This window comes from Myotis daubentonii, chromosome 3 (genome assembly GCF_963259705.1).
Source record: "Myotis daubentonii chromosome 3, mMyoDau2.1, whole genome shotgun sequence".
NCBI classification, from domain to species: Eukaryota; Metazoa; Chordata; class Mammalia; order Chiroptera; family Vespertilionidae; genus Myotis; species Myotis daubentonii.
In genome coordinates this window covers 186863188-186884923 of record NC_081842.1, presented here as the reverse complement: position 1 = coordinate 186884923, position 21736 = coordinate 186863188, and the positions used below count along the sequence as shown (strand labels likewise).

At 38.9% G+C, this 21736-nt stretch overlaps 1 protein-coding gene across 2 annotated transcripts in view; it reads right to left on the bottom strand.

Annotated features, from left to right (window-relative positions):
- The window catches only part of LOC132231111 (selection and upkeep of intraepithelial T-cells protein 7-like), a 46429-nt gene that overhangs the window by 12787 nt on the left and 11906 nt on the right, over positions 1-21736 (bottom strand). For both annotated transcript variants that reach the window (XM_059689663.1, XM_059689664.1), the window contains exons 2-4: positions 18739-18819; positions 5768-6115; positions 5139-5417 (exon numbers count right to left, since the gene is read on the bottom strand). In XM_059689663.1, the coding sequence (XP_059545646.1) occupies positions 5139-5417; positions 5768-6115; positions 18739-18817 (706 nt within the window). In that variant the 5' untranslated portion in view covers positions 18818-18819. The remainder of the gene's footprint in view (positions 1-5138; positions 5418-5767; positions 6116-18738; positions 18820-21736) is intronic.

Here is a 21736-nt window from a genome sequence, read left to right as displayed (position 1 = left end):
AATTATTTGCAAGATCACATAGGAACTATTTCATTTTAATAATGCATTAAAATCTTACAGATGAATAAGAGTTCTTTTATTCATCTATAATAATAAAAGCATAATATGCTAATTATACCAGAGGAAGCTGAGGCTGCGAGGGAAGCCTGGGTCCTGGGTGCCAGAGAGAAGCTGGTGCCAGCAGCCAGGGGAAGGGAGGCCTACTCTTGCACAAATTTTGTGCATCGGGCCTCTAGTATAATTATAATTTGGTATATGCTGTTTCCTTATGATCTGGATTTCTTTCTACCTCTCCTGATTTTTGTTATTGGTACAATGACCTATTCCTGTGACAGTAAATAATATTCTATGGTCATGAATTATCACAAATTGTTTAACTGTTCATTGTTCATAATCACTTTCTTGACTTAAAGACATTCCAGGCAGAAATGCTTTGAAGGTCTTTTTTATTAAAAAAGTTGGTTAAAGTAATTTTGAAATTAGTATGAAAGAGTGAATATCTGTAAATAGTAGGAAAAAAGTTTAAATAAATACAAAGATAGAATTTCTTTTATCAGATTTTAAAAAAATGCCTATAATACATGGGGATGTAAAGTGTCACATAGGGAACATAGTCAATGATATTGTATTAACTATGTATGGTGCCGGTGAGTTTTGGATTTATCAGAGTGATCACTTTGTAAGTTATATAAATGTCTAATCATTATGCTTTACACCTGAAAGCAATGTATTATATGTCAATTATAATTTAAAAATAAAAATATATTAAAAAACTGACTACAATGATGTGATTAAATTGATTTTGGATTATTTTTGTCTTTGTGGATGTAAATATTCCCATTCAAAGCATTCCCCCACATTCTAGTCAGTTTTGCTCATGGGTTGAGTGTCAGCATGCAGACTGAAGGTTCCCATGGGTGAGTCTAGTCAAGGGCATGTACCTCGGTTGCAGGTTTAATTCCCCAGCCCTGGTTGGGGCATGTGTGGAAGGCAACCAATTAATGTGTCTCATATTGATGTTTCCCTGTGTCTCTCCTCCTCCCTTCCACTCTCTCTCTCTCTCTAAAAAAAAAAAAAAAAAAAAAAAAAATCAATGGGAAAATATCCTCAGGTGAGGATCAACAACAACAGTAACAAAAGCATTTCTCTATAAGCATTTTTGTCCTTTTGAGGTCTTTTAGACAGAGTATGTATTGCTTTTCAAGTAGGTTCTGCATCTGCCTGTGACTCTATATATTTTGTGACTAATGTTACGTGCATGCTATTTTTTCTCAGGTTTTCCTTGGGGGTTTTAACCTCTTATTATTATATCTTTGTTCTAATTCATAATTAAGAAAATATTTTACATATTTGTCTTTTGATTGCATATTTGCCTTTATATTTGGTACTTTTTAATGATAGCAAAAACATTTTTTGGATAACTTCATGAAAAATACAGTTTACCATGCAATGTTTTTGCAGATTTCATGTTTATGTTAAATGTTTAATTTGTTTTAATACTTGTGAATTACATAAAGTTGTAAGAGCTTTATTTATTACATAAAATGTGAAAACATGATAACAATTTGCTTATCTAGTCCATGAAAGACTTTTCCTTCAAAATTTATTATTATATAATTTGATTTTAAATATTATCCATTTAATTGCATGAGATATGATGCCATTTTCATATCTTATGCTTATTTTATTATTTTATTTTTTGTTAATACTCACCTGAGGATATTTTTCCATTGATTTTTTTAGAGTGGAAGAGATGGGGAGAGACAGTGAGAGAGACACATAGAAGGTAAGTGAAATCTTTTAAGTCACTGAGCTAGAAACTTGCTAAGCTTACATATGAATACTGTGAATAAAGATAGGGCTCTTTAATAAATCAGTGCCAAAAGTAACCTCTTTATAAATCAGTGTCAAAAGTAACCTCTCACTTATTTATAAGTAACCTCTTACTAATAAAAGGATAATATGCTAATTAGACTGGACATCTTCTGGACATCCTACTGGACAAAGCTATGGTGGTGGGGTCCAAGGCAGAGACGGGGTTAGGGGAGATCAGGCCAGCAGGGGAGGGCAGTTAGGGGTGATCAGGCTGTCATGGGAGCAGTTAGGGGGTGATCAGGCCGGCAGGGGAGCAGTTAGAGGCATCAGTCTGGCAGGCAGAGTGGTTAGGAGTGATCAGGCAGGCAGGCAGGCAGGCAAGCAGTTAGAAGCCAGCGGTCCTGGATTGCGAGAGGTATGTCCAACTGCTGGTTTCGGGATCAGGCCTAAACTGGCAGTTGGACATCCCCCGAGGGGTCCCAGATTAGAGAGGGTGCAGGCTGGGCTGAGGACCCCCCCCCCCCGCATGCATGAATTTCGTGCACTGGGCCTGTAGTATCCTATTTAATAAAGATGTGATATGCAAATTGACCATCACTCCAACACACAAGTTGTTGCCCCCATGTGGTCAAAGATGGCCACCCCCATGTGGACACAAGATGGCCACCATAAGATGACCAGGAGGGGATGGCAGTTGTGGGGGACCAGGCCTGCAGGGGAGGGAACTTGGGGGTCCCAGGCCTGCAGGGGAGGACAGTTGGGGATGAGCAGACCAGCAGGGGAGGGCAATTAGGGGCAATTGGGCCAGCATGGGAGGGCAGTTAGGGTAGACCAGGCTGGCAAGGAAGGGAAGTTCGGGGTGACCAGGCCAGCAGGGGAGGGGAGTTGAGGGTGACCAGGCCAGCAGGCGAGCAGTTAAGCGTTGATCAGGCTGGCAGGGGAGTGGTTAAGGGGTGATCAGGCTGGCAGGCAGAAGCGGTTAGAGGCAATCAGGCAGGCAGTCAGGTGAGTGGTTGGGAGCCAGAAGTCCTGGATTGTGAGAGGGATGTCCGACTGCCCATTTAGGCCCGATCCCAATGTGGGATCGGGCCTAAATGGGCAGTCGGACATCCCTTGAGGGGTCCCAGATTGGAGAGGGTGAAGTCTGGGCTGAGGGACACACACTGTCATGCACAAATTTTGTGCACTGGGCCTCTAGTATATATACATATGGCTAATATGCTCAGTGTCTGTCCAGGTAATAATGTCACGTAGCAAAGCCCACCTTCCTCTCCCTAGTGACAACTAGCCTCCTTGCAGTTTCTTCAGCCCAGGAACACAACTTGCCTTATAGCCAGGTGCAAACATTTTACACTGTAATCAAATGTCTGTGAAGGTTTTCCCATGCCTCATCTCATTTGATCCTCACGGAAGACCTGGAGTAGGTAGATAGGAGACTCTGTGGAATCCTATTTTCTTTTCATTAGCCAGAAAATGGAGATTTAGAAAGTTTAGAAACTTAACTCAACTGAAAAAAGTAAGAAATAATGGGCCTTGAAAATGACTTCAGGTTTTCTCACTGTGCAGAATATAGCCAAACACTGTTACAGTTAAATATTTTACCCTTTATCTCTTTGTGTGATCTACAATAATAATCTGCCTCGTGTTGATATTTACTTCTGTGTTGTTAACAATTACCTAAAGGGAAGTTGGGGTGCTTCACTGGGCTGGAAAAAGTTTAGCTAAATCAGAAACCAGGTCTAATTAAGCAAGTTTATTCTATATCTATAAAAAGCTAAGTTGACTCATGCATGCACAATACATATAAAGCTCTTGCTGGCATCAATCGCAGGCATGTGTTTCCATCTGTCATTGTTGATCCTGAATTTGGTTGACACTTCTATTATAGAGAAAAGAGGAATAGCTATACTAAAATATTTCTTCTAATTAATTTCCCTTCAATGTGCACAAATTCATGCACCAGGCCACTAGTTTGATCATAAAGTCCTAACTGAGCAGGTCATAGTGGATAGCCTATAACTTCTTAGTAAAAGGTTTACTTTCACCTTAAGCAAGACTTATCTATTGCTCTTATACACCTCAGTTAACAGACCTTTGAAATGCCAGAGTAATCCTCTTTTGAAGACTTTTGGGAGGCATAAGCACCCTCAATGGATCACACAATCTGGTTAACTATTGTGTAATCTAGTCAGAGAGATTTCTCTGCATTGTTCTCTCCCACATCCATGTAATCTTTCTTACGTCCCTCTTTATTTTTTAAATATATATATATATTTTAAAATATATTTTATTGATTATTTTACAGAGAGGAAGGGAGAGGGATAGAGAGCTAGAAACATTGATGAGAGAGAAACATCGAGCAGCTGCCTCCTGCACACTCTCTAATGGGGATGTGCCCACAACCAAGGTACATGCCCTTGACTGGAATCGAACCCAGGACCCTTCAGTCCACAGGCCGATGCTATCCACTGAGCAAAACCAGTTAGGGCTTAAATATATTTTTATTGATTTCAGAGAGGAAGGGAGAGGGAAAGAGAGATAGAAACATCAATGATGACAGATAATCATTGATCAGCTGCCTCCTGCACACCCCCTACTAGGGATCGAACCAACAACCCGGGCATGTCCTCTTGACCGGAATCGGACCTGGGACCCTTCAGTCCACAGGCCAACATTCTTTCCACTGAGCCAAACTGGCTAGGACTTATATCCCACTTTAATTCTAAATGTATAAAAAGAATTGCAAGATTATCATTCTTGTGAGCATTTTAGATTTTGCTTCCAGGCATGTCATCAGTTTGGCTCAAATAAACTCTTATAAAAATTATCCACAGGTTTGAACATTCTTGCAATATTGTGAGGGTTTAATGAGATAATGCACTTTCCTTTAAAGCTGTAAAGTGTGCCTAACCGGTTTGGCTCAGTGGAGAGAGCGTTGGCCTGCTGACTGAAAGGTCCCAGGTTCGATTCCGGTCAAGGGCAGGTACCTTGGTTGTGGGCACATCCCCAGTAGGAGGTGTGCAGGAGGCAGCTGATCGATGGCAGCTTATCAATGTTTCTCTCATCGATGTTTCTAATTCTCTATCCCTCTCCCTTTCTCTCTGTAAAGTGTATTTCATTTCATGGGTTGTAATTATCTTTCTAACTTTCTTCCTCTAAAAGCCTTCCTCTCAGCACCTGACAATATCTCTGTACCTATAACAATCATAAAGAGTCACATTGAAAGAGTGCTTGATAATGTACAAAGCTTTTTAACATTAATTATCTCATTTATTTTCTCTGTATGTTGCTTTATTCACAACCAAACCCTGCCAAACACTCACCAGGTAAGATGATATTTATTTGTTTTTCTTCATTTGACAAAGGGTTGCGAATGTTGCAAATCATATCACCCTGTGATCTGTATCTGATAAGAGTCATCTTGATGTGGAATAATCCAGCTCCATCCTGTGAGTAGGATTGTGATGAATGTGGAATTACCTCTCCCTTGCTGTCTCTGCACATCATCTGGGGCTGTGGGAACCAGCCTCCTGAGTTACACTCCACCATAAGTCCATCAGTTCTAGGAGCCTGAATATGGATCTGTGTCTCCAAGCCTAATGCTGGATAAATGATATGGAAATCAAGTAGTTATTGTATTGAAGTTGAGTTGAAAGTTGAAAGGAAAAGGGTATCATTAATCTTGTATTCTGCAATATTAGAAGAGGTAATACTCAAACCTACTCAAATACATCGAAGCTACAAGTTAGACTATCTTCGGTCACTCAGCACTGTTTATTTACTGCATAGTATATTTTTGCATTATATATAGGGGGTTATCTTCTATTTAAAACACTTGAGATACTTTTTAAATATAAAAAAGACAATAAATAAAAAATGATATATTTTCCACATATTTCAGCTCCTGGGGGTCACAAGACCATTGATATGCAATGTTCCACCATAAACATACCTGTTACATTCAGGTCCATGCTTGCCACATTGCTGAAGTTGCCATCCTTAAATGAACACTGGTATGTTCCATTGTCAGAAACGCGGATATTATGAAGTCGGAGAGTCACTTTGCCCTCCCCAATGGACTCTTTCACAAACTCTGTGCGATCCACATATTCTGGGGCAGCTTCCCCTTTCACTTCATGGCCATCTCTGTATAGGTGAACAAGCTTGGAATGGTCAGCCTTGAACCAGGATACCTCCATATGTTTTGCACTTTGTGATGGGAACAACTGGCAGCTAAGCTCAGTCTGTCCTCCTACTATAGCCACCAAGTGAACCGTGGGAACGGTCACTGTCCACTTCTCTGTAGAGAAAGATAGAAAACTAGGGTAAATTTGAGTCCAATGACACCTTTGTTGCTATATATTGACGAACACACTGTATTATTTCCATTACACCTTGCCATTCTAAATATTCATCTCTGAACATATCTCCAGCTATCTAAATCAATATTTTATTTATTTAAAAGATCTATGTTACTACATTATTTTCTTTAACATATACTCACTTGGGTTCTGAGAAGATGGCAGAGCAAAAAGCACCAGGAATCCCTACTTAGGCAATAATTTCACTGGCAGAATCTGCCAGAGGTTAACTATTTTAGAATTCTGAAGTCTATGAAAGGCCTTCAATTTTCATGGGAAAGCTTGGATGATAAATTGCATTAATTGTGATTCATTTTAGCACATATCACAGTACCATCTACCCAATCTCCACCTTCAGCCCCATGGCAGGCAACTGTGCAACTCTCCCTGGAAACGCTTTCACATACCTTATGGGAGCCTGAGTAAGCACAAAGGACCCGGCCCTTCAAATATGGGGGAACTGTGCTGTCATCCCTAATTGCTGCTTCCAATCACAGAGATTGGAGGTCAAAGAGGCAAGTGTCCGTTTTTGTTGCACCTTCCATTTTTTCAAGCCATGCCTCTTGAACTGAAGTGACATTCTGGGAATTTAAAGGGTCAGCATCCTTTCATTCACCCCTTCATTTTCCTCCTTTTCCACTGTTGAACACCTGACATTAAAGATTAGAACATTCAAAAGCAAGTGCATATATATGGAAAATTAGAAAGTGACCACATATATTCAGGAAAAAGGACAGACTCAGAAAAGACCCAAGGAGACCTAAAGTTTATATCTCAAGCTGATCCTGGGCACACCAACAGCCTACAACAATAAAACAAAACAAAAACAATAAAGAAAACAATAACAAAAAGACAGCAAATCCTGGAAAAGGAAGGGAATTATATTTTGAATTAGCACATTAAATTCCAATGTCCAGTTTTCATTTAAAAAATCAGAACACATACAAAGAAATAGGAAACTATGGCACATTCCAAGGATCAAATAAACAGAAACTGCCCAGAAAAAGACTTGATGGCAGATCTATAATTAAAGACTGTAAAACAACTGTCTTAAAGATACTCCAAAAACTATAGGAAGAAGTAAGATAGTCAACAACAACAAAAATGTATGAACAAAATGGAAATATAAATAAAGGCCTGAAAACCTAAAAAGAAAACAAAAAGGAATTCCAGAGCTGAAAAACAAACCTGAAATGAAAAAGTCATTAGAGGGATTCAAAGACAGATTTAAACAGGAAGAAAAAGAATCAGTTAACTTGAATACAGGACAATAGACATTATTAAGCTGGAGAACAGAAAGAACAAAGATTGGAAAAAGTGAATGGAACTTAAGGGCGTTTGTGGCACATCATTAAGTAGAACAATATATTTATTGTGGGAGTCCCAAAAGGAGAAAAGAGAGAGCGAAAGGGATAGAGAGAATATTTGGTATAATAATGGCTGAAAACTCCTCAAATGTGATGAAAGACATGACTATAAACATCTATGAAGTTTAACAAACACCAAGGTGAACTCAAAGAAAATCACAAATAAACACTTTAAAATGAAACTTTTAAAAGTCAAAGACAGATTTGTTTTTCTCTCTCTTAGATATCATTTGTGCTCTCTTTTCTCTTCCCTAATTATCTTTTCTCAGGTGCTTGCTTATATTGGGGTTATTGGTTCCGTGAGTATATTCGTGCTTTGTTCCCTTTGGGTCATGTCTTGTTAAGGTGAATATTTTGGGATTAATGTTCTACATTCTATTTTAATCCTTTCTTTAGCACCCTTTTACTCTACCTCAACTTTACCTTTATGCCAAAATGATCTTCCTCGTTTTTCCCCTTTTGTTGTCTTGTTTCTCTTACCCTACCCCTGCTTTAGATTTTCCCTATTTCTTATTTTTACCCCCTGTTAAAATTTCACCGTACTTATATATTTAATTATCAATCTCCTTCTCTAAATCCATATACACCTCTCTCTTCTCTTTCTTCACTATCCAAAGTTTTTTTCTCTCTGTCGTTTTGTTGTTGTTTGCTTGATTGTTGAGTATATTGGGGGTTTTTATGCTTATTTGTGAGATTGTTTTGCTTTTGCTTTTTATTTTTTTCTGTTGGTTTTTTCCCAGTTACTATTTTTTTTTTTGCTTCTGTTTTCCCTCGCCTCACTTGATATTAGTTGTTGTTTGTAGTTTGCATTCATCTCCAGGGATGGGTTGCTGGAATTTGTTGGGATTAGTGGCTGTTCTATTGGAGTTTTCTCCCCATATAAACAGTTTCTTCCCCTCTTCTATTTCATACTATTTCTTTTCTCTCTTCCTTTTTTTTTCCTTTTCCCGATTTCATTTTTGCACTCCTTTTTTTCTTTTTCTCTTTTTTCTTCTTCTTTATCCCCTAATTCTCTTTGATCTGGTGGTCACATTTATTTGTGAATACATTTGTGTTCAGTGCTTTGTGCATTGTGCCTTCTGGTGTTGTATTTTGTGCCTTTAAATCAATGCAGTGGAGAGAGAACTACATAACCAAACACCTGGAGAAGAGAGATCATGGGGAGACAAAGAAACAAGAAACAGCCTGCATATGAAAGGAATACAGCCATCCCCAGAAAAGGAAGTAAACGAAATGGAGGCAATGGAGGCAAGCAACCTGTCAGAGAAAGAATTCAGAGAAATGGCCATAAGGTGCATGAAAACAATGGAAGACAAATTCAACAATATGTGTAAGAACCAAGAGAAAATGAAGAACCGAGAAGAAATGAAAAATTACATCACTGCTATAAAGAACTCAATAGAAAGCATCAAGAGTAAACTAGAAGAAGCAGAGGACCACATCAGTGAGCTAGGAGACAAGATAGGAAAAAATACCCAAGCAGAGTGGCTTCTAGAAAAAAAAATTAAAAAGCAGGAGGAGAGCCTAACAGAACTTTGGGGCAACGCAAAACGAAACAACATCCACATAATAGGGGTGGCAGAAGGAGAGGAAACTGAGCAAGGAATAGAAAACCTGTTTGAAGAAATAATGACAGAAAACTTCCCTGATATAGGGAAGAAAAAACTCACACAAATCCAAGAAGCTCACAGAGTCTCAAGCAAAATGAACCCCAAAAGACCAATGCCAAGGCACATTATAATTAAATTGGCAAACACCAACAACAAAGCAAGAATATTAAAAGTGGCCAGAGAGAGACAGAAAGTTACTTACAAAGGATCCCCCTTCAGACTAGTGAAGGATTTCTCAACAGAAACACATCAGGCAACGAGGGAATGGAATGACATATACAAAGTCATGCAAAGGAAGGGTCTGAATCCAAGAATACTGTACCCAGCAAGGCTAGCAATCAAAATTGAGTGTGAAATCAAGAGCTTCACAGACAAAAAAGGACTATGGGAGTGTTTTACCACCAAATGAGCAATGCAAGAAATGCTAAAAGGTCTGCTGAAAAAAAAATAAGAAGAAAATAAGAAACAAAGAAGGAACACAGGGGTAAAGAATAAAAATGGCAACAAACAAGTATCTATCAATAATAACTTTGAATGTAAATGGATTAAATGCCCCAATCAAAAGACGTAGGGTAACTGAGTGGATAAGAAAACATGACCCATATATCTGCTGTCTACAGGAAACCCACCTCAGAAAAAAAGACACACACAGACTGATGGTGAAGGGATGGAAAAAAGTTTTTCAGGTGAATGGAAATGGAAAGGAAGCTGGAGTAGCAATACTTATATCTGACAAATTAGATCAAAAAGTGAAGGACATAAAAAGAGATAAGGAAGGCCACTTCATAATACTAAAGGGAGCAATCCAACAAGAAGAAATAACTCTGAAAAAGGAAGGAACTCTAACCATTTGCAACGTCATGGATGGAACTGGAGAGCATTATGCTAAGTGAAATTAGCCAGTCAATGAAGGAAAAATACCACATGATCTCACTCATTCATGGATAATAGAGACCATTATAAACTTTTGAACAATAATAGATACAGAGGCAGAGCTCCCTCAAACAGATTGTCAAACTGCAGCGGGAAGGCCGGGGAGGGTTGGGGGGCAGGAGGTAGGGGGGTAAGAGATCAACTAAAGGACTTGTATGCATGCATATAAGCATAACCAATGGACATAAGACACTGGGGGATAGGGGAGGCTAGGGGACTGTCTAGGGCGGGGGGAGGGGAATGGACACATATGTAATACCCTTTGTTATACTTTAAGCAATAAATAAAAATAAATAAATAAATAAATAAATAAATAAAAATAAAAATAAAAAGATCGTACCCTTTTATGTAAAAACAAAAAAAGAAAAAAAGAAAAAGAAAAGAAATAACTCTGGTAAACATATATGCACCCAATATAGGAGCACCCAAATACCTAAGAAAACTTCTGGAGGAGATCAAGGGAGAGATTGACAGAAATACAATCATAGTAGGAGACTTTAATACCCCACTATCACCATTGGAAAAATCCTCTAAACAAAAAATCAGCAAAGAAACATCAATCCTAAATGACTCACTAGATCAGATGGAATTAATTGACATCTTCAGAACACTTCACCACAAAGCCACAGAATATACATTCTTCTCAAGTGCACATGGGTAATTTTCAAAGATAGACCATATATTGGGTCACAGACAAAGTCTCTTCAAATTCAAGAAGATAGAAAGCATATCAAGCATCTTCTCAGATCACAATGGCATAAAACTGGAAATCAACTACAATAAAAAAAATCCAAAAGAAATCAAACACCTGGAGACTAAATAGCATGCTATTAAACAATGACTGGGTTACCAGAGAGATCAAAGAAGAAATAAAAAAAAACAACACATCATGGCAACAAACGACAATGAAAACACAACAATCCAAAACGTATGGGACACAGCGAAAGCAGTCTTGAGAGGGAAGTCATAGTTCTACAAGCCTATTGCAAAAAACAAGAAACAATGATAATAAATTACCTAACCCTTAACCCTACAACTCAAAGAGTTAGAAAGAGAGCAACAAGAAAAGCCCAGTTTAAGCAGAAGGAAGGAAATAACAAAGATCAGAGCGGAGATGAATGGCATAGAGACCAAAAAATACAATACAAAAGATCAAAAAAACCAAGATGTGGTTCTTTGAAAGGATAAACAAGATTGATGAAGCTCTGCCAGGCTCACCAAGAAACAAAGAGAAAGGACCCAAATAAACAAAATCAAAAATGAAAGAAGAGAAATAACAACAGACCCCACAGAAATACAAAGGATTGTTAAAAAATACTATGGACAACTCTACTCCAACAAACTAGACAACCTGGAGGAAATGGACATATTCCTAGAAAAATACAACCTTCCAAAACTCAATCAGGAAGAATCTAAAAATTTCAATAGGCCAATAACTATGGAAGAAATTGAAGCAGTCATCAAAAAGCTTCCAGCAAACAAAAGCCCAGGACCAGATGGCTTCACAGGGGAGTTTTACCAAACATTTAAGGAAGAACTAAAACCTATCCTCCTCAGACTATTCCAAAAAATTCAAGAGGAAGAAACACTTCCAAGCTCATTCTATGAATCTAGCATCACCCTAATACAAAAACCAGATAAAGACAACACAATGAAAGAGAATTACAGGTCAATATCCCTCATGAACATAGATGCCAAAATCCTCAAAAAAATCCTAGCAAATCGGATCCAGCAGTATATCAGAAAGATCATACACCATGACCAAGTAGGTTTTATCCCAGGGATGCAAGGATGGTACAATATCCACAAATCAATAAACGTAATATATCACATAAACAAATTGAAAGAAAAAAAACACATAATCATATCAATTGATTTAGAAAAAGCATTTGACAAAATCCAACACCCTTTCTTGATAAAAACTCTCAGCAAGGTGGGAATAGAGGAATCATACCTCAACATAATAAAAGCCATATGTATGACAAACCCACAGCCAACATCATAATCAATGGGCAAAAAATAAAACCATTTCCACTAAAAACAGGAACAAGACAGGGATGCCCCCTCTCACCACTCCTGTTCAACATAATACTGGAAGTACTAGCTGTTGTGATCAGACAAGAAGAAGCAATAAAAGGCATCCAAATTGGAAAAGAAGAAGTAAAACTGTCCTTATTTGCAGATGACATGATACTGTACATAGAGAACCCTAAAGACTCCATCAAAAAATTATTAGACTTAATAAATAAATTCAGCAAAGTAGCAAAATACAAAATTAATGCCAAGAAATCTATGGCACTTCTTTACACCAATAGTGAACTTACAGAAAGTGAGACTAAAAAAGCAATCCCATTTACCATCACACCAAAAAAATTAACAGAGCTAGAAATAAACTTAACTAAGGAGGTAAAAGACTTACATGAAAAAAACTACAGAACACTGAAAAAAGAGATAGAGGAAGACATAAATAGGTGGAAGAACATACCATGCTCATGGATTGGTAGAATCAACATCATCAAAATGTCTATACTACCCAAAGCAATCTATAGATTCAGTGCACTCCTCATTAAAATACCAACAGCATATTTCACAGATCTAGAACGAACATTCCAAAAATTCATCTGGAATAAAAAAAAAAAAAGACCTTGAATAGCTGCAGCAATCTTGAGAAAGAAGAGCAAAGTAGGTGGGATCTCAATACCAGACATCAAGCTGTATTACAAAGCCACTGTTCTTAAAACAGCTTGGTACTGGCACAAGAACATCCATATACATCAATGGAATAGAATAGAGAATCCAGAAATCGACCCAAACCACTATGCCCAATTAAAATTCGACAAAGGAGACAAGAGCATACAATGGAGTCAAGACAGTCTTTTCAATAAAGGGTGTTGGGAAAATTGGACAGATACATGCAAAAAGATGAAACTAGACTACCAACTAACACCATACACAAAATTAAACTCAAAATGGATAAAAGACTTAAACATAAGACAGGAAACCATAAAAATACTATAGGAATCCACAGGTAACAAAATTGCAAACATATGCCGAAGGAATTTCTTCTCTGATACTGCTCCTAGGGCAATGGAAACTAAGAGAAAATAAACAAATGGGACTACATCAAAATAAAAAGCTTTTGGACAGCAAAGGAAACTATTAACAAAACAACAAGAAGGCCCACTGCATGGGAGAACATATTTGCCAACGATATCACCGATAAGGGTTTAATCTCCAACATTTACAGGGAACTCATGCAGCTTAACAATAAGAAGATAAACAATCCAATCAAAAAAATGGCAAAGGACCTATATAGACACTTTTTGAAAGAGGACATACAGAAGGCCGAAAGACATGAAAACATACTCAAAGTCACTAATTATACGAGAGATGCAAATAAAAATGACAATGCGATATCATCTCACACCTGTCAGAATGGCTATCATCAACAAATCAACAAACAACAAGTGTTGGAGAGGATGTGGATAAAAAGGAACCCTTCTGCACTGCTGGTAGGAATGCAGACTGGTGCAGCCACTGTAGAGAACAGTATGGAGTTTCCTCAAAAAACTAAAAATGGAACTCCCATTCGACTCAGTGATCCAACTTCTAGGAATATATCCCAAGAAGCCAGAAACACCAATCAGAAAGGACATATGCACTCCTATGTTCATAGCAGCTCAATTCGCCATAGCTAAGATTTGGAAACAGCCGAAGTACCCATCAGCAGATGAGTGGATTAAAAAACAGTGGTACATCTACACAATGGAATACTATGCTGCGGTAAAAAAGAAGGAATGCTTGCCATTTGCAACTGCATGGATGGAACTGGAGAGCTTTATGCTAAGTGAAATAAGCCAGTCAATGAAGGAAAAATACCACATGATTCTCACTACTTTGTGGAATATAGAAAACAACATAGACTGATGAACAGGGACAGATCCAAAGACAGAGAAACAGCGATCAAACTAACAATCCCCAGAGGGAAAGTAGGGGAGGGTGGAGGTAAGGGGAAGAGATCAACCAAAGGACTTGTATGCATGCATATAAGCCAAACCAATGGACAGGGACAACAGGGGGATGAGAGCATGAGTGGGCAGGGGGAAGTTGTGGGTTAATGGGGGGATGAGGACACATTTATAATACCTTAACCAATAAAGAAACTAAAGATAAAAAAAATAAAATTCAAAGACAGAATCTTGAGAGCAGCAAGAGAGAAGCAACTTATCACATATGAGGGATTATAAACATTTCTCATCAGAACTTTGGAATCCAGAAAGAAGTGGAATAATATATACAAAGTGCTGAAAGGAAAACAAAACAAAAAACCCTGTCAACCAAGATAAACAAGTTTGAGGGAGATTGTAACCACTAGATCTGCCCTACCACTAGATCTGCACGGTAAATTATAAGAGCCTAATGTAATTAAAATAATTATTAGTTTATGTCTTAGGGCACACAATGTATAAGGATATAATTTTTTACCATCAACAAGTGAAAGGAATAGGTACAGAGCAGTTAAAGAAACAGTTTTTAAAAATCTTATTAAAGTTAGGCTGTTATATATTCAAATTAGAGTGTGACACTTTTAGGATGTTAAAGCAATTTCTATGATCATTACACAAAAAATAGTTATAGAATATGTAAAATAATTATCGAGGGAGGAATTTAAACTGTACAAAAACTCAACTAGATACAACAAAGAAAGTAATGAAGGAAATGAGGGACAATAAAGCAATAGGGCATACAAAAATAAATAACAAAATTATAAAAGTAAGTCATGACTGTAAATGTAAATGGGTTAAAATCTCCAATCAACAGACAGAGCTAGAAGAATGGATATGATACCTACAAAAGACTCACTTTAGATCCAAAGATTCAAAAAAATTGAAAGTGAAAGGATGGAAAAAGATAAGCCATAAAAGAGGAAAAGATAGTGATGATTGCACAAAATTATGAATATATTTAATATTAATGAACTTTACACTTAAAAATAATTAAAATAGTTAATGCCATTTTATGTGAATTTTATCACAATAAAATTTTTTTTATTGATTTTAGAGAGAGGGAGGTGGTGGGGGAGAGAGAAGGGGAAAATATTGATTTGTTGTTCCACTTACTTATGCATTCATTGGTTGATTCTTATATGTGCCCTGACAAAGGATCAAATTCACGATCTTGGTATATTGCAAAGATGCTCCAAACAACTGAGCAACCCAGCCAGGGCCACAGTGAAAGTGTATACTTGATGGAAAATAAAACCACATATGGCAAAAAAGAATAACAACAAAGAACAAAGACAACAAATAGAAAACAGTAAACAAAAACACGTTAGATATAAATCAAGTTATATCAATAATCACTTTAAACATTAATGGCCTAAAGACACCAATTAAAACACAGAAATTGTCAGAGTGATTCAAAAAACAAGATCCAGTAAAATGTTGTCTACAATAAATCCACTTTTAATATGAAGAGTTTCAGTTTTACAAGAGGAAAAGTGTAGTATATACAAAATAGGGCATGTTATTCAGCCTTAAAAAATAAAATCTTGAATATGCTACAACATGTATGAACCTGGAAGAAAATATATTAAATTAAATAAGCCAGTTACAGAAAGACAAATACTGCATCTAACATAGTCAAACTCATAGAAGCAGAGTAGAATGGTAGTTTTTTTGTGACTGAAAGGAGGGGAAAACAGGGAGTAGTTTTTAAATAGGTATTTTGAAAAACAACATTATATTACTTTATGGGTAATGTAAATACCTTATAATAACTAAGAATTCCTCGTATCTTTCTCCATTCCTTTGCATCATCACTGTAATTCACTTCAGTTATACATAAACTATAATCATTGATTACATTGTTGCTGTTATTATCTTGAACAAACTATTATCTTAGGTCAATTAAGAATAAAAAATAAAGATTTTAATGTTGCCTTAATTTATTCCTTCCCTATTGCTCTTCTTTGCTTTATGGAGATCTGATTTTCTGACTTGTTTCACTTTTCTTCTCTGTGAATAACTTCTTTTACCATTTCCTATAAGCTCTATAAGTAAGCTGTGTGAGTCCCAAGGCCCCTGGCTTCTTTAAAAAAATTTTTTTTCTTTAATTTTCTGTTATTTTAATATCATATGCCTCAATGTAATTTTTTAGTATTTATCCTGCTTCGTGTTCTGTAGGTTTCCTGGATCTATGGTTTGGTGACTGATATTAATTTAAGAAAATTCTTAGTCAGTATTATTTCAAATATTTCTTCTATTCCTTTCTTTTTTCCTTTTCCTTCTGTTATTGCCATTATACATATATCACACTTCTTAGAGTTGTCTCACAGTATTGGATTTTCTCTTTTAAAAACAAACAAACTCCTTTTCTAATTGTTTTTTAGTTTTGGTAGTTTCTATTGATATCTTCTCAAACTCAGAGATTCTTCCCTCAATCACATCTAGTCTACTAATGAGTCCATGAAAGGCAGTCTTTATTTCTGTTACAGTATTTTTTATATTTATAATTTTAAAAATTCTTTCTTAGAATTTACATTTCTCTGCTTACATTGCCCATCTGTTCTTGCATGTTGCCTACTTTTTCCATTAGAGACCTTAGCATAGTAATCATAGTTATTTTAAATTCCCAGTTTGATAATTCCAACAATATTACCATATGAAAATCTGGTTTTGATGTTTTCTCTGCCCCTTGTAATTTTTTCGTTGAAAACCAAACATGATGGACTGGGTAAAAGGAAGGAACTTGTGTTAAAAGTTTTTTAGTGATGGTATAAATGTAGGGGGAGAGGAGGTATTCTTTAGTCCCATGATTAGATCTGTCGTTTAGTTTACTTATGTCCTTAGCTGTGAACTTCATCTCAGCTTTATCCACCCACAACCCGCTTAGATGATCTGGAGTTGGATATTTTCCTACCTCCAGATCAGTCAGATTCTGATAAAACACTAATAGGTTAGATTCTGGTAAAATAGTCTCTCTTGAAAACAAGCCCTATTAAGAAGACCATATTTCCAAATCTTGACTATTGTAAATAAGGCTGTAATTAACATAGTGGTACATCACTTCTTTTGAAATAGTGTTTCAGGTTCCTTAGGATAAATTTCCAGAAGTGAAACCACGGGGACATAAGGCAGTTTCATTTTTAATTTTTTGAGGTAACTCCATACTATTCTCCACAGTGACTTCACCAATCTGCATTCCCACCAACAGTGCACAAGGGTTCCCTTTTCTCCTCATTTTCACCAACACTTCTTTGCTGATTTATTGATGATAGCCATTCTAACAGGTGTGAGGTGATATCTCATTGTGATTTTAGTTTGCATTTCCCTGACAATTAGTGATGTTGAGCATATTTTTATATGTTCAGAGATGATCTGTATGACTTCTTTGGTGAAGTATATTCAGGTCCTTTGCCCATTTTTTGATTGGATATTTTGGGGGTTTTTGGTGTTGAGCAGCCCAAGTGTCCATTGGTAGATGAGTGGATATAAAAACTGTGGTACATTTACACAATGGGATACTACACTGCCATTAAAAGAAATAAAATTTTATCCTTTGCAATAGCATGGATGGAGCTGGGAAACATTATGCAGTGAAATAAGGCAGTCAGAGAAAGACAAGTACCACTTGATTTCACTCAAATGTGGAATTTAATGAACAAACTGAACTACCAAACAAAGTAGAGACAGACTCATAGATAGAGAGCAGGAAGACAGCTCTGGTTGTGTGTGTGTGTGTGTGTGTGGGGGAAGGTATTGGGGAGGATGGAAGGATTGAACAAAAAAGAAAGAAAAGAGAGAACTCACAGACATGTAAAGCAGTGTGGTGATTGCAGGAGTGGGGGTGAGGAGGCAGGCATTGAGGCGGAAGAAAGGTAAAGGGAATAAATGGTGATGGAAAATAAAAAAAATTAAAAATAAAAAAGAAGCCCTAGCTAGTTTGGCTCAGTGGATAGAGCATTGGGCTGTAGACTAAAGGATCCCAGGTTGTGGTCAAGGGCATGTACTTTGGTTGCAGGCTTGATTCTTGGCCCTAGTCAAGGCGCATGTGGGAGGCAAACAATCAATGTGCCTCTCTCACCTCGATACTTCTCTCTCTCCCTCTTCCTTCCATTTTCTCTAAAAATCAATGGGAAAATATCCTTTAGTGAGGATTAACAAACATAAATAAATAAATACCATATTTCAAAATGGTTACTTTTCCCCTTCCCCTTCCTAAATCATGAGGTGATTTTTGTCCAATATTCACTCTTAGATCCTAGTAAAAATGCTGGAGGTAAAATTCACAAAAGTGAGTTCTCTTATGACTGGGCCTTCCTGGAGCTTTAAGTCTCAGACTTGTCCACACTGAGCTTCCAGCAATTCAGTAATTACAGCTTAGATCTCCTAACCCTGGTATTGGCTTCCACAGAGGTTTCTGGTGTGAAGGTTGAGTCTCTAACTCTCCACTTGTCTAACGCCCCCATTTGTCCTATGACCTCACTTCCCTGTTGGACCTAAAAAGAGCTATTAATTTTCAGTTTTTTAACTTGATGTTAGGATGCATGTATGACTTCCAAGGTCTTTACATGCTGAACTGAACACTGGAAGGCTGCCCTAGGTTCTTTCCACAGCTGTGACTCAGTAAGAAAAAAGTAGATGTTCTTACCTGATGTTGATGTCATCACTTGTAGGAGAAGAAAGCCCACAGAGTACCCAGAAAAAGAAGAGGATTTAAGCTTCATCATGCCTGGAAAAGAGACAAGGAGAAAGTAATGGACTATGAGATATTTGTAGGAATTTTCAAGATACATTAAATTAATCAAGATCACAAAGAGGGACACTTTGAGACTCTTCCTTCAGAATATAAGTTCTCTCAGTGCTCAACAAAATGACCATGTCCACCTGAAGTGTTCTGATTAGAAAAGGCCTTCCCAGTCCCTTTCTCCCACTAAATCACACTTGCTTTTAATCTCTCTTTCACTTTGTGACCTAACCTAAGTCAGTGATCAGCAAACACATTAGTCAACAGAGCCAAATATCAACAGTACTTCTTCAAAATAGACTTGCCCAGGCTGAAAACTGACTTCCGCGCGTGGGCCACGAAGTTTTAATCGCATTGTACGTGCGCGGGGGCATGTGGTATTTTGTGGAAGAGCCACACTCAAGGGGCCAAAGAACCGCATAGGGCTCGCGAGCCACAGTTTGCTGACCACGGTACTAAGTGAACATTTCCTCTAGTAGGTGTAACAAATGAACCAGAAAAAAGCACTCTAAGTGAATGAAATGGGGGAGGAAACAAAAATGTCAAGCACAAAAGTATGAATGTCTAAGCATGCATGGTAAAGTAAGGAAAGTATTTTTTGAATTCATGTTGTTGAACAATTAAGATGAAACCAAATTCAGGTGGAACTAAAATAGCTTAATAAATGTTTTTAATCCTCACCTGAGAAGTAAGGATATTTTTCACAATGATTTTTTTTTGTTTGTTTAGGGAGAGAGTAGGAGGGAGGGGAGAGAGAGAGAGAGAGAGAGAGAGAGAGAGAGAGAGAGAGAGAGAGAGAGAGAAGAGAAACATTGATGTGAGAGTGCTCCAGCTGGGGGCAGAAACTGAACCTGCAACCCAGCTACATATGTGCCCCTGACCGAGGACTGAGACCTTCCAGAAAGTGCAGGCCAATGCTCTAACCACTAAGAAACAATAAAAAGTGGTCAAACAATATATCCTGAAGGAGATAAGATGTAGAACTGTATTAAAATCATAGCCATATGCTAAAGAAATGAGTCAATATCTGAAGGAAGAAATTCATATGGTCCTACAAATTAACAAAATCTATCTACTATTGAAAAAAGGAGATGTTTATTCCTTCTATGTAACTACAATGTGAAAACAAATTAAATGATGCTTTATATTTTACTAGTGCCCCGGTGCCCAGATTCATACACATCGAAAGGAAATTAATTAGAAGGTGGCCAGCAGGGCAGGACAAGGCGAGACGGGCTGGAAACAACCTGGAGCCAACCTCTTGAGGTCCCTCCCTGGCCGGCCACACCTGGGGCAATGCTGCAGCTTGAAGGTCATCTGCAGAGTAAGCAGGATCTCTCCGGCAGCTGGGGTCTCTCAGCCTGGCCTGAGGGGATTGGGTCTAAACCAGCTCTCTGACATCCCCAGAGAGGACCTGGAGTGCAAGAGGGCACTCTGAAAAGTTGCTGTCACTTGGCAGTTCCTGTGTTGACCATCTGCCTCCCAGTGTGCATCATACCTACTGGCCAGTGGGCCAGTTGCTAAGCCTTTTATTTATATATACTAGAGGCCCAGTGCACAAAAATTTGTGCACTCAGGGAAGGGGGGATCCCTACGACCAGCCTGTGCCCTCTTGCAGTCTGGGACCCCTCAGGAGATAACGACCTGCTGGCTTAGGCCTGCTCCCGGGTGACAGAGGGCAGGCCTAATCCCTAGGTGCAGCCCCTGGTCGGGCTCAGAACAGGGCCGATTGGGGAGTTGGGGCACCGCCCCCTGTCACACTAAAGGCAGGGTCGATGGGCAGGTTGCGGCGCCACCCCCTGTCATGCACAGAGCAGGGCCCATCAGGGGGGTTGGGGCGCTGCCCCCTGTCACGCACAGAGCAGGGTTGATCAGGGGGTTGGGGAGCTCTCCCCTGTCACACACAGAGCAGGGCGGATCAGGGGGTTGGGGCACCGCCCTCTATCACCCACAGAGCAGGGCCGATCAGGGGGTTGGGGCACCGCCACTGTCACACTCAGGGCAGGGCCGATGGGGAGGTTATGGCTCTACCCCGTCACACACACAGCAGGGCCCATGGGGTGGGGGGATTGGGGCACCACACCCTGAAACACAGAGCCGCAGGGCGATCAGGAGGTTGGGGAGCTCCCCCCTATCAGGCACAGAGCAGGGCCAATCAGGGGGTTGGGGCACCTTCCCCTGTCAGGAACAGAGCACGGCGGATAGGGAGGTGATGGCCCCACCCCCTGTCACACACAGAGCCACAGGGCGATCAGGGGGTTTGGGCGCTGCCCCCTGTCATGCTGATCCCGGTGCCAGGAGGCCTCGCGGCTCCTCTGATCCCAGTTCTGGGAGGCATATTACCCTTTTACTATATAGAATAGAGGCCTGGTGCATGGGTGGGGGCTGGCTGATTTGCCCTGAAGGGTGTCCCGGATCAGGGTGGGGGTCCCCACTGGGGTGCCTGGCCATTCTGGGTGAGGGGCTGAGGGCTGTTTTCAGTCTGGGACTGAAGCTCCCAACTGCTCCTTTTTTTCTCTTTTCTTTTTTTATTCTGAGCCAGCTTTAGCTCTGAGGCTCCAGCTCTTTAGCCTCCGCTCCTGAAAGCAGGTAATCTGGTTTGTTTAGGTTCTACAATTGAAACTCTGTATCAACTCCAGGTCTGAGATCCCGGCTAACCGAAAGCTGGTTTCTGGGGTTTTGTTTAGCTTCTATTTTTGTAACTAGGTTTCAAACTGCCAGCTCAGAGGCCTGCAGTGGCAGGCGGGGAACGTTGGAGTCCTCCGTCACTGAAGCAAGCAAGCCTCATGTTAGTTTCAAGCTGCCTGGCTGCCGGCCGCCATCTTGGCTGGCAGTTAATTTGCATATCGCCCTGATTAGCCAATGGGAAGGGTAGTGGTCATACGCCAATTACCATGTTTCT